At 40.7% G+C, this 13435-nt stretch overlaps 1 protein-coding gene across 1 annotated transcript in view; it reads left to right on the top strand.

Annotated features, from left to right (window-relative positions):
* stk10 (serine/threonine kinase 10) overlaps positions 1-13066 on the top strand; it is a 41642-nt gene extending 28576 nt beyond the window's left edge. The window contains exons 9-20 of the mRNA XM_056397006.1: positions 2404-2751; positions 2957-3373; positions 5971-6095; positions 7817-7940; positions 8224-8403; positions 8573-8665; positions 8868-8997; positions 9157-9281; positions 9487-9675; positions 9775-9900; positions 10063-10176; positions 11114-13066. Of these exons, the coding sequence (XP_056252981.1) occupies positions 2404-2751; positions 2957-3373; positions 5971-6095; positions 7817-7940; positions 8224-8403; positions 8573-8665; positions 8868-8997; positions 9157-9281; positions 9487-9675; positions 9775-9900; positions 10063-10176; positions 11114-11254 (2112 nt within the window). The 3' untranslated portion in view covers positions 11255-13066. The remainder of the gene's footprint in view (positions 1-2403; positions 2752-2956; positions 3374-5970; positions 6096-7816; positions 7941-8223; positions 8404-8572; positions 8666-8867; positions 8998-9156; positions 9282-9486; positions 9676-9774; positions 9901-10062; positions 10177-11113) is intronic.
* The last annotated feature ends 369 nt before the right edge of the window (positions 13067-13435 follow it).

Below are 13435 nucleotides of genomic sequence, written 5' to 3'. Positions count from 1 at the left end.
AGAGACAAGATGGAGTTAAAAAAAAAAAGGGGTGGAGGGGCTTATTTTAATGTCACCAGACAATATAATTGAGTCAAAACTCATGCACATAATCACTCAAAGGTATGCACTTACCTGCACGTGCACCATGCCCCAAAATGCACACGTGTTTACTTCCCTCATGTTTGAAGTCCTTGCTTGTTGACCCCTTTGAACAGCATTTTTTTTTTTTTTTTTTTTTTTTGGTAAACATGGGCTTCCTGCCAAGGGATTCTGCAGAGGCCATTCATAAAGGCATAAGATTAGAAAGTGAACACAGCACGAGACTGAAGTTTACCACCTGCCCCCAGCACAAACAAAGGAACAGAGACCGGAATACTGGCATTCAACACACCCACCCACACATGGTTAAATATAAGTGCCGCATTTGACATTGCTCCTGTAATTGAGACTCTGTCAACTCACAGCCCCTGAAGGAGTAAATTATTTAAGGCTGTACATTGTTCTCCCCGCTATACTTTTGACCTTTAAATAAAGAACAGACTGTTTCCTGTACACCAGCGATCCTAGAAATACTCTCGCTGTTCGGAAGCTGTAGCAAGACAATTGTGTCGATCACGTGTCGAGCATGGATGTTTTTCTCTCTGTGAAGATGAATGTGTGCACGCTTATCTTTCTTCCTCCCGCAATGGCAACAGTTTGTGTGATGGCCTTCGAATTTATTGAGATGGATAACCCTGCTCCAGTGTAGTGACTGGTGCAGTTTGAAACGTGGCGAAGCAGGCGGCGCAGGTGGTGTTTTGGCACTTTTCCTTTTCCAGACGTCTTGGAAATCAAACATTGCCGGCCTTTGGATTAGGTTTGAGTTTCTGTAGGTGGTGTTACTTTATTCCTTGTGTGTGTTTGTCCAGTCTTGCTTTATCCTGCTCTGGTTACTGAAAACGAGACTTAAAACTCATAATTTCCTGGGCGTCAAGAGTTTTCTCCAGATAAAAACCCAACAGACAATGAGGGTGTTATATTTAATGTTAAATTTATCATGAATTGAGTTCATAGCCATTGTGCTATTTTAGTCTGTTTAGTTTATTTATGGGAAATATTAAAGTTAATGTAAATATCAAAATGTGTATACAATACTGTACTTCACAGTAAGTGGCTGGTTGTGTCCAAACATCACAATTTTCTTCTCAGTGCTCGCCCAACTATGATATCATTACAGTTACCTCTTCCGGCAGGGGCCACTTTTTTTGCAGGCACACAGCAACATTTTGACACGTACAGTTACGAGGCCCTGAAAGCCAGCCAGGCAGTTTACCCCATAGTTTATCTCTGCCTATATATCTCACAGAGCCAGAGAGAGAGAGAGAGAGAGAGAGAGAGATGTTTGCCGAGGCCTTCGAAAAGGCTGCACCTGACCATAAAGATGTCCGATGGTATTGTTTACCTCTAGTGGGAGTGGTAATCCAAAAAGCAGCATTGCTCAGTGTGTCAGATAGCTGCGCACATAATCCTGAAATACCATCATCCCTGGTGTTTATAATTACAGACTCCAGAATTCCCCTGTCTGACACACGTCTGGAACCTTCTGCAATAAGATTTCAAATTGGGGAAAATTGCTACATGCTTTCTCTTCTAGTTACTGATGTTTAGGATATATTAATCAGTCATTTGGACGACGTCGTTTATTTATTTTTGTTGACAGTTTATAGAATATGATATAGATGAAGATTCTCATTGGTAATTTAATTTCTGATTTTCCAATTGCATTTTTGTATTGAGTATCTGTGTCTTATGCAGCATGTTTTTAGTCTTGTCAGGCATCCACACACTTGGTAAATAATTCTCAGCCTTATCATCCCCACTTGTTTTCAGTGATATCTTTTAGTGCTTTGGTCAGTATGACCGTGAGACCTGCAGTAAATTGTATTCTGTGTGGAATTAAAAATGTCTTCAGTCTAACCCTGCAGAAACCCTACTTTGGGTTAAATAAAAGTGAAGTAAATACATTTTTAAAAATGCAATTTTGCACTCTATCCACTGCTCATCAATGATCACACATGCTTCTTGGTAATGATGCCATTAAGAACTCTCTCCCTGGTTGTCAGCCATGATTTACACAGGCCTTTCACCTCCATTATTATTAGTCTACTTATTACAGAATAGATGGCTATCTCAGCCACAGTGAGAAGTAGCAGTGCAGGAGTATAAAGCAAGAATGACTGCATTCTTACTAAAACAAATGTTAAGCTTACTTCACTGTAGGTGGGAGGCCCAAAGGACTTTATCCATTAGCATTTGGGCTAAAACCAAAGGTTGAAAACATTAACATTTGAGAGGAAACCACTGACTTAAAACCTAAAAACATCAAACGTTTTATCACGATTTGCATAACACCTCTCTTCTCACTCCTCCTTGTTCCTTTAGTCACCAGGCAAGGAGCCATGCCAGACCAGTCAGACCAGTTTGGAAGGTGACCAGTCTGCGGACACCCCGAGCCCCACCACGCCCTCCCCAACCACACCAATACCTTTACCCAGGAAGGGGGCCGAGCCAGATACACCAACAGAGGAGCAGCCAGGCCCGGTCATGGTGGTCCCTGTTCCCGTACCGCGGCAGAACGTCCCTCCAAAAGATCCAGAGGAGCTGGCCGACAAACTGGCCAAAGTCGTTCTTGACTCTGAAAAATCTGAAAGCGAGGCCTCAAGCAAGACGTCCAGCTCAGACTCAGGCATTGAGGATGGAAAGAGCACCCCCACATCAGAGGAGGAAAAGGTGTTTTTTGAAGTTTTACTTTTTTTTTTTTTTGTCTGTTGCATTGTAAGGCTTTATTAAATATCTGCAGACACTGACCAGTTTATATTTTAATACACTGGGTTGGTCAGGTGATTCCAATTCAATTACTCTCCTGGTTCCTAAAGTTTTTCCTGTTCTGTATTCAAAGATGTTATAATAATAGCGGTAAATTTTATGTTTTAAGGTTGCCATGGAGACCCCAGAGAGGGAGCAGCCACCGTCTCTCCCCCTACCCGAGGCATCTGAGGAGCATGTTGACATCATCATAGTCCCAGAGATGCCCAAGATCCAGGTTCCCAAGGAGGAGAGCAGCGTTATGTCCAACGGAAACCTACCAACTCCAAGCCAAAGTCCCACTGTCACTCCTGTACCCACTCCCGCAGCCTCTTCCGCTCCCACCCCGGTCCCTATGCCTCGTTCTGGGCCGAATGAGAGCCTAACCAAGGATACCCCAGAGCGGACATCGATAGGAGGAAATATTGAGACTGTCTCACCTTATATCAATGGAGGGATCAACAAACGTTACTCTTACTCAGGCAGCATGGCGTCTGAGAGCATGGACATGTCGATCCACAGGGAGACCATCTCATTGTCTGCAAGGGTGAGTCTACTTGAAGCAAACCTTCCTCTACTCGGAGGAATACGTACAGTAGGTGGCACTTTTTGCTGGCCCAGAGTGTTTCTGTAGATCTTTTTTTATGGTGAAAAAAGGACCAGCATTGAAGTGTAAGAGAGGGGCAGAGACCAGCCCGCTGCCTCTGTAGGAAAACCCCTCCTTGGAAAAACTATTTCTTGGCACCCACAGAGGAACTGAAACTGCATTGTGTTGTGTTTGGGGCTGTGGGTGTTAACCATCTGAAACAGAGGATAGCTTGTCTTCCATTAAGCTTGCATCACACATTAAATTTAGGGATGATGTGGGGAATGACACTGGTTAATGGTTAATTGGTTAGAATTTATGGAGAATATGAATTTATTTTGAGAATGATGGACGAATACTCTAAAAGTGTATATATGTATATATATACATATATATATATATATATACATATATACATAAAAAAAACTTCTCCAAAACGGAATAGGCTTTTTAAAGTTGTATTAGCCCCAAAAGGAGAAATTCCTTCCCATAGAAGACAATTTATCTAAACTTAACAATCACCAAAGTCGTGCCTCACAGACCTGGTGAGGAAGGGAAGTCAGGAAGCTGAAGAGAGAGAAGACAGAAACCATTTTATCATTAGACACCGAGCCTTTCTGAAGCAAAAAGAAATATGCAACATTTCCCATTCAGCGGGACCAACAGTGCCCTTTGTGTGGGCACAGTTCAGTATTCATCGCTGTGAATGGAAGTTTCTGTGCAGCTCATTGTCACTCGGTTGCTTCTGGAGGCTTATGGACTGAGCATGATTGAAAATCCTATTGACTGTGCGTGGTGTCGTGTCTGTTTGTGGTATGTTAAGTTTTTCCAGAACAGATTATTCAGCAGGCGACTCTGCCAGCAGCCTGCAGTGCCAGTGAATGGGCAATCTTTGTTTTAGGATAGGAGGACAGGCAGGCATATTAAGTCAAGTCTGTTGTTTTGTACGGGATTAGTGTGTGTGTCTCTGCACGAACATGTGCATGATGCAGAGCATTAGCGTGTGCATTTGCTCATGAATTCATCTGCGTATGTGTGTGTGTGTATAGGAGAACTGTGTGTGTGCTGTTTTGTGAATGGCGAGTGATGGGAAGTCCGCTGAGTCGTGAACAGTAGAGCCTGAGATACAAACAACCCAAATGTCCTCTGATTATAGAGCCAATGTTTACTTATTAACACACGCGCACAAGTGTTTATTGCTTTTGTAAATGTGTCAGTTAAGTACAAAGGGAATCATCAATTCACTGCAGTGCAACACTAGAGTCCAGGAGCTGTCATCTGTAGCAGTAGCCTCACACAGACTCATATGGAGTGTATTTGCTCAGCTGTAGTGGCTCCATGTGGTAGCTTGGACTGAGTGGACAACAGTTCACACACACAAACAAAATTCATTCCCACCCTGCCTGGAGAGCAGCTCTCCTGGTTCTTTACGGCTTTCCTTGTTCTTTTATCTATTTCTTTTTTTTTTTTCCCTTTAAGTCTAGTGTTGTTATCTCTCACTTTCTTCTCTTCTCTCTTTTGTAAACTAATTATATACCAGGAAATGACGACACCCATGGTTTGAGCTAACCCAATGTTTGCCGAGTAAACCTTGCCATATCAGTCTTGTAAATATTGCCAGTGGAGGCTGATTTAGATAGGGCACAGTGGATGTTACCATCCCTCAACACATGCTTAGTCGGCCAGAACAACTTGGTCTGTTTATTATAAGGTGGGGTCATGCTCTGACTCCTTATTAAACAATTGATGTGATGTGCAGTATGACGACCCATAGCCATTGTTTGATTGCCCTGTGCTGCCTTTCTCATTCCTCCAAAATTCTTCTTGGTCGGCCCATAGTTGGAAAGGGACTGCTCTTGTTTGGTTAAAACCTTGAATCTCAATAGTTCAAGTTGTTGTAGAGAGTTAAAGAAGCTTTAAAAGCCAGGTCACATTGTGTCATATTTGGTGGATTATATTGTGTTGTTGTTAAACAGTTACTTCCTGCATGGCGCTCCCCGAAGCAGTGACAGATGGAGCATCTAGTCGCTTGTTACAGTAGAACCAGATTGACAGGAATATTAATGCCTTTTGTCAACACACGTAACACACACAGCTGCCAGATAAAAAGACCACACCAGGAATCAAAAGCTCACGCATACCCAAAGGGGAACTCCACCAATTTTACAGATCAGAGTTTGTTTACAAGTCTCTGGGAGTACTATTAAAAAGACAATATCTCTTGCTCTGCTGTAAAGCTTCAACCTTTTTTGTTTCTCAATGTTGGAATGGAGTGCTCTTTTAACCCATAAAACACATTACCTTTATAAATATGGGATTTCTTAGTGGCACAATGAGGTACCGTAGGATTGTTCTTAGTACAATCCTTAGTTCTACCTCATACTCACTGTCTCCCAGCATGTCTCTAAAGTACTAGAATAACCTCAAGAAAGAGTGTCAGTGCACTCCCAAAGTTTACTGTCAAACATATTTAGTGATGCATGTAAATAAGCACAATCAAAGACTTGTCTTGTAGTAAGGTCTGACTAAAACTGACCATGTTCCTCTCTGCTTCTCAGGACTTCTCAAGTAAGACTCTGAAGCGAACCAGGAAGTTTGTTATTGACGGCGTGGAGGTGAGTGTGACCACCTCCAAGATCATCAGGGATGATGCGAAGAAAGATGAGGAGATGAGATTCCTGAGGTATGTTGGATGTCTCTCTACAGAACACACATTCAGTACACAAACATACAGAGCCAATAGACAACTTTCCCCATTTCCAAGTGATATTCACATTGGTGCTGCTGCGGCAAAAAGGAACTACCAGGACAAAGCTGGTGGGCTGCCACATCAGTGTGCCAGTGGACAGTAAAAAATAAAATCTGTAAAGTCGGTCCCAGTGTCTGAATTTCTGTCCCAGTCCGACTATGGCTCTCACCATCAAGTTCACTCTTGTATTATCTTGGTTTCTATCACTCCACGTCTTCGCCTTCTTTGCCTCCTCAAACAACAGTGCTCTTTTTCATTTGCTGGGTAGAATTTTCACAGTTACTCCACCGTTCCACCAACCACCGTTTCCACTACCTGGGGAAAGCCACAGATAGCTACCGGAGAAAACAAAAGCACTATCCTCTTCCTGTTTTGGCTGCACAGTGGCATGCGCACTTCCTTTATGCCGTGAATTCGGCCTTCAGTTTTCTGCGAAATTCCATACCCAGAGGCACACGGAATTCCATAGTGAAAGTGAGGCTTATAGGGTATCAGTCTAAACACAGATGGTGTCATTAGTCTATAGCCATTACATTGTGCAGTCAACCTTTACTTCATAATAATAAGTTACAAAAAAAAAGCTGTCAGGTTGTCTATTGTCACTTAAAATATTTATCTGTCTATCACCATCTAGATAAGCTGGATATATGTGCTGTGTCTCCACCTCTTGGTCCTTCTTCATTTTCTTGGAAAAATTCATCTGTTTTCATTCCCTTTAAATGAGTGCCATGAACTCAGGGGTCTGTTCATTCCTTAGCTCAGACTGAAGTCCATACAGTGATAAGTGACCTGCTGGACGTTGCTTACTACACGTGTCCTACTGTTTAAGGCATCCTGAACTTTTGGGCTTCAGCCCCTTGGGATGAGAGTCTACAAATATCCAAACTGTTATGGAAAAAGACTTATTTAGGTAATGGTTTGAAAGGAAAAGAAAAATGTCCCTGAAGTTACTTTTAGATGAGGGTGAAGTTGAGGTTAACTGTGTAGGGAGTCCAAATGCTGTAAAAGTGGATCCATATACTTTTTTATTTTTGTTGTGCAGTTACATAATGTGCTTTGTATTGTTTTAAAAAGATAAATTTTTGCAGTCATGACAGTCACACTGCTCTGCTTCTGAAGCCCTACAGAGTTCCTGGTGCATTACTCCTGCCATCTAGTGGCAGGAATATGACATTGCATCTATGACTGCAGTAAAAACAAAAGAATTGTGTCTATTTCACAGAAAATCAGTATTCAAACAGGAGAAATATTCATTTTTTGGCATACACTGTCTTTGCATTTCATTATTGTATGGACCAGCAATGTTACCGTTCATAGAAAACAATTGAAAATGATCTTAAAGCTAACTCTGGTACAACTTCAATTGGTAACATTTGTTTGTAATACTGTGCATGGTTCCTTCCAAATAAAACAACTAGAATAAGAGCAACAGACTTAAAATATCTCCTTCCTAACTAACCTTGACTTGCTGAATCACTGACCAAACAAACACCCAGACACAAGGAATATTGCATTGTTAATGTCAGTTTGCAGGATAGATAGCTATCAAGTGGATGACTAACAGTAACAGTATTAACATTGCCCAGTTGAGTTGCCATTGAACCTTAAAAACTTAAAGTTGTATATATGTTAAAAATCTGTGTTTGTGTGTTTAGACGCCAGGAGCTGCGTGACCTCCGTTTACTGCAGAAGGAAGAGCACCGTGCTCAGGCTGCTCTCAACGCCAAACTGGAAACGCAGAGGGAACAGATGCAGAGACGTTTTGACCAGGAGATGAATGTGAGTCACAGCCACACACACACACACACACACACACAAAACTGACACTTTATTAGGTACACCTGACAACATGTGTGATTCTATAAAACAGCCCTACAATTAATCATACCGTTATGAATATTAACATATTTACTTTTATTTACTTTCTTGACACACATGTTGCCATTGTGTTTGCTATAATAAAAAAGAGTCTACACTTAATTAAAAATAAAACAGCCCTGCAGTGTTTTGTGTCATATTTTTTAAGCTTAAAGTGCGCTTGTTTCCTATTGGTTCATCCCAGACCAAGAAGAAGCAGTACGACGGGGAGCTGGAGACTCTGGAGAAGAATCAGAAGCAGACTATTGAGAAGATGGAGGCAGACCACAACGTTAGACTCAAAGACGAGACCAAACGCATCAAATCAGAGCAGGAACGAGACCACCACAAGTTTCAGGATCATATGAAACACAAGAAAAAGGAGGTACGTTTGAGATAGTGAATGTGGGTGTTTTGACAAAGGAATGAAAACTGCTTTTAGTCCTTTTTATGTTTTTTGTTTATTTTTTATTTTTTTTGTACATACTCACATACATTGCTGGCCTACCTGTGTGTCTAAGTCTATGAATATGGCTGAAATGTGCCTTCTTTAGGTAAAACAGTCTGTTGATAAGCTGCCCAGAAGTCAGCGAAAAGAATCCTTGAAATACCAGATGAATTCCTTCCAAGAAATAAAAGTTAAAGAGGTAAGTTGTTTGGTCAACCTTTGGGCTAATGGTATTTTCATACATCCATCGAACATATTCCATTCTGCTTCCTGATAAGGCACCTTGAGCATTATTGTAACACTTTTTTCTTTTGTGGAGTAAATGTCTGACTACTCTAAGTTGTGAATAGTAAAGCGCCTATTAATCCGCTCCATGTCTCTTTCTCTTTTCTGTGCTTTAGGAGGAGAAATTTTTGTCGGCTCAGAAGAACTACCTGGACACCACGCTGATGAAAATCCTCACAAACAACAAGAGAGAGATTGCAGAAATGGAAAGGGAATGCCTTAACAGGAAGCACAACCTAGTTAGAGGTACAGTATCTAGTTAGGCAGTGGATGGAAGTGAAACCAACACACAATACCTGATCACTAACAACCCCCTAAGTCCTGTCACTCTTTGTCAATCTCTGGTGTTGAGAGATGTTACATTTGTACAGTATTGACATATTGTGTCTCAATAACTTTGATTAGAGCGTGAAGCTACGATATGGGACATGGAGGAGAAAAATCTCTACGAGAGACACCAGTTACTGAAGCAGCAGCTGAAAGATCAGTACTTCCTCCAGAGGCATCAGCTTCTTAAAAAACACGAGAAGGTAAACCATTGGATCGGACCTGCACCTTGCCACAATAAGTTCGCACCATTCTACACACATTTAACTTTTGGTAAATCATGTGATCGAATGTCAACATCAAGTCTCGAGTCATCGGAACTCATTTTATTTTCCTGGTCCGGCTAAAATTTCATGTTCTGCCATCCAACATATAGTCCACGTATATCTATTTTCTGTGTCACTGCAGGAGCAGGAGCAGATGCAGTGCTACAATCAGCGAATGATTGAGATTCGGAAAGCCCGGCAGCAGCAGGAGAAGAACCGGTTGCCGAAGATCCAGCGTAGTGAAGCCAAGACCCGCATGGCCATGTTCAAGAAGAGCCTCCGCATCAACTCGACGGGAAGCGCCTCAGAGGACAGAGAGAAGATCAAACAGGTAGAGGGAAAGGCTTGTCTCACTCCGTGATTAAGCATAACGTTAATTATGCAGCAGGTCACTCACTCACTTTCTCTCTCTCTCTCTCTCTGTCTCTAGTTTTCTCAGCAGGAGGAAAAGCGTCAGAAGTCAGAGAGGCTGCATCAGCAGCAGAAACACGAGAACCAGATGAGAGAGATGATTGGTCAGTGTGAAAGCAATATCAGAGAGCTGCAGCAGCTACAGGTGACTCATCTTTTACACATATTTCTTTATTATTCTTTAGAGTTTGGTTGTCTCCCAACTGGAGTTTTTTTTAATTTTATTTGTCCAGTCTATAGAACAGCACACTAAATGAGCAAAATAAATGGCTTGCAGTTGTTAACAAAAGCTTGTTTTGTGCCCCAGAATGAGAAATGTCACCTGCTGGTTGAGAATGAGACCCAGAGGCTGAAGCATCTGGATGAGCAACACAACCAGCTGATGAAGGATTGGAGGGATCAGCTGAAACCCAGAAAGAAGGTATATTTCCCATCACTATGTTATTACAGTGTGTCATACAGAACAAATTTCACATTCCTACATGCTTATCTACATTTTTGTTTTACATAAAATGTAAACCTATATTAAATATGTACTGAAATCACTGAAGTGCTAAGTGACTGGATAGTCCTGATTTACTCTCTACATATCAGAACAGAGCATAAGGAAATGACTCTTTCTGATACAAGTGTATATCCATCTAAAAACAGCTGATTTGAAAACAAAAAAATCTCATGCTGAGACTTGGATGAGAAGAATGCCATTGTCTTATCTGGATTAAGTATGGAACTAGAATCAGGGGCCAGTTAGCTTATTTTAGCATTAAGAGTTGAAGCAGGGGGAAACGGCTAGCCTGGCTCGTTTTCAATTCAAAAATATCCCTACACACAGCGCTAAAAGCTCGCCATTTAACACTGTATCTCCTTTGCGAAATCTGTACACAAACAAAGAACAAGTCATGGTTTTATTGAGGGGTTGCATGATGTAACTGTGTCTTAGCGAAAAGCAGCCGGCTACAGTGACTTCATGCTGAACTAAGCTAATCTCCTTTTGGCTCCAGAGCGATACTTAAAGCACAGATATGATGGTGACATCAATCGTCCAAACAAGCATATTCCCCAAACTGTCCAACTTTGTCAAACTATTCGTTTAACTTTATAAAACAGCTCGAGCACAAGAGAACTTATTCTTTTTCCAACAAAACTAAAACTTGTTTCTTATTGTCCATTTTTGCTACGTGCATTATACTGTATATCTGTTCTACGTCAAATAATCATAGTTTTCTCATAGTTTTTCCTATATTGTTATGGTAATATTCCACCTGCATGTCATTAGATAAGTATAAATGAAGTTTCCATCCCTCTATGTAAGCTTGGTCAGATAAGCTTTTACATATTTTGGTTTCTAACCCTGCCAGGCCCTCGAAGAAGAGCTGAACATGAAGAAAAGGGAGCAGGAGGCTTTCTTCAAGATGGGTGAGGGTTCTGAATGCCCAAACCCCAGTTCTCCCACCAAACTCTCCAAGTTTGTGCCTTTCCAAGACTCTTCTACCACATAAAAGCAGCCGCTGTGATATTGCACGACGTCGCCTGGCCACTGATAGCACCTACACATAAGCGTACACACTCTCACCCATACACCCGCAGGCATTATAGTTGTCTGCTGCCTTCAGTTTTAATTTGCTTTGCCAGTAATGGCAGCACACCTATCCCTCCATTAGGTTCCTTTATTGTTTTAGTGAATATTTATGTGTTAACTCATTTTTCTTTGAAAGTGTTGTAGTATCTGATTGACTTCAAACTCGTGATGTGCTTCGTGACTCAGCTACTTAGTATCTGCTTCCATACAGTGTTCTGATTCACTTTCTTAGTCCGCTCCTTTATAGCTTACCAGTGAAACATTAGGATAACATGATACAGTGGCTGTTAGTTTGTGAAAAACTAATAACGAGTCTTAATAAGTAAATATTGAGGAAAAAATTTTGATTGGGTAGAAGTAGCACCCAGCGAGGGGATTTCTTTTTCGCATGATGAGGAGGAATGTTTGTTTCTATGAAAGCTAGTGAGCCAGAGACTAAGCACTTTTTCGTTTACCCCCAAATTATCAGTGCCGTCTTCCAAATAAAAAAAAACACACCCAAAAATGAATAATTTAGTGACCTCCCTATATGTCATATAGCTGCCAAAGTCTGCGCATATTTATTTTTACTTATAAAGAAAAACTTTTTCCAGATTTATCACTGTAAATGCTAATTTTAATATTTTCCTTTATTTTTATTTTTTTTTAACCAACACCCATGGTATGAAGGATGTATTCATTATTATCTTGTTTAAAATGGGGGATGAGGCTAAATCCAAAGTTATCAGAATTTAAAATTTCTTTTAAATGATTATTTAGGAATGAAATTTTAACAGACAAGGGAAGACTAATTGTTATTCACATAGTGTTGATGTTATGTTATGTTTTTCTGTTGTATTTTTACTGTAAAAATCATTCACACTGGATGGGAACTGACAAAGCCAAAGCAAAGATACTGTTATGTTCTTTGAAGGATGTTAAACAGGGGATTTAAATCTAGATTTAAAAAAGAAAAAAGGTATTAAGTGTATAATAGTTATACCATGTGCAGTAGTGCACTGCCTGCTAACCAACGTGCAATATTACATGTATGTCTTTGCTAACCTTAAAGAGGTTTTATTTTTCTTAATTTGCCTTCCTTTGCACTGAGAGGGAGAGCAATATGAAGAGTTTCACCAAAAACGGATGCGTCAACATTTTTAGAAAGAGACGATGCTTAAAATGATTTCATCTTCATCATTTTTTGTTCTTGGCAAGCAATAACTTAAGAGGTATAATCTTTCAAATGATGATCTGATTTTGGAAAATAACTCTTCATATCAGTTTTAAGGGAGTGCAACAATTCAGTCTGCTGTAAGACGCCTCTAGATGTTTAACCTTCAACTGAAACCTTTAGTTTGCAGCTGAAGAACTTGTTGCCTTGTAAAATGAGAGAAAGTGCTTTTTTTTTTCTAAAAGAGCAGTTTGCCCTGCAGATTTACATAGAAGCAGGTCAGCAATCAGGTACAGCTTAATCTCTCTCTCCCTCTCACACACTCTGTCTCAGAAGTATTTAAAGTTGTTGTAAAAATACCCTTTTCTGTCATGTTTAATGGCTCCATCTAGGTCTTCCTCTGCCTCAGTTTACATAACATTGTTTGCATGGAGGGGTGGGGCGGGGGTTGTGAGTGTGAATGAAACTGTAACAGAAGGAACCACTGTTGTAAATAACTCTTAATAAATGCAGATTTTCTAATTACTGAATTGTGGCCCACCAAAAAGCACATCTCATGTTACGAAGACTGCAAAATGATGCACTGGCGTCTAGACATGATTTCTTTTCAACTCCAAATTCGAGCGAGCTGAGAACATGTGGAATCTTCAGTCGGTTTAAAGTCGGTCTGTTTGTGGTACCTGCAAGATTTGGACAAAAGAGGCAGATGCTCCAGTTTGGTTAATCTGAAAGTAAAACACTACATTGACAGGAAAAGTGGAACCTTGAAGGAAAAGGTAAGAGGACCTATAAATCACCTGTTAACAGTAGTTTCATCCAGTACTTCCACTAACCTTTATATATCTAATCTTGTGCTTTGTTCTCATGATGCAGTGTAGCAGAGGTTACCGGCTCCTTTAACACCTGCAGCAACACAGTGTGAGAAAAAATACTGTGAACACCACACGG

Source organism: Seriola aureovittata, chromosome 15 (genome assembly GCF_021018895.1).
Source record: "Seriola aureovittata isolate HTS-2021-v1 ecotype China chromosome 15, ASM2101889v1, whole genome shotgun sequence".
Classification (NCBI taxonomy): Eukaryota; Metazoa; Chordata; class Actinopteri; order Carangiformes; family Carangidae; genus Seriola; species Seriola aureovittata.
This window is presented reverse-complemented; position numbering and strand designations above follow the sequence as displayed.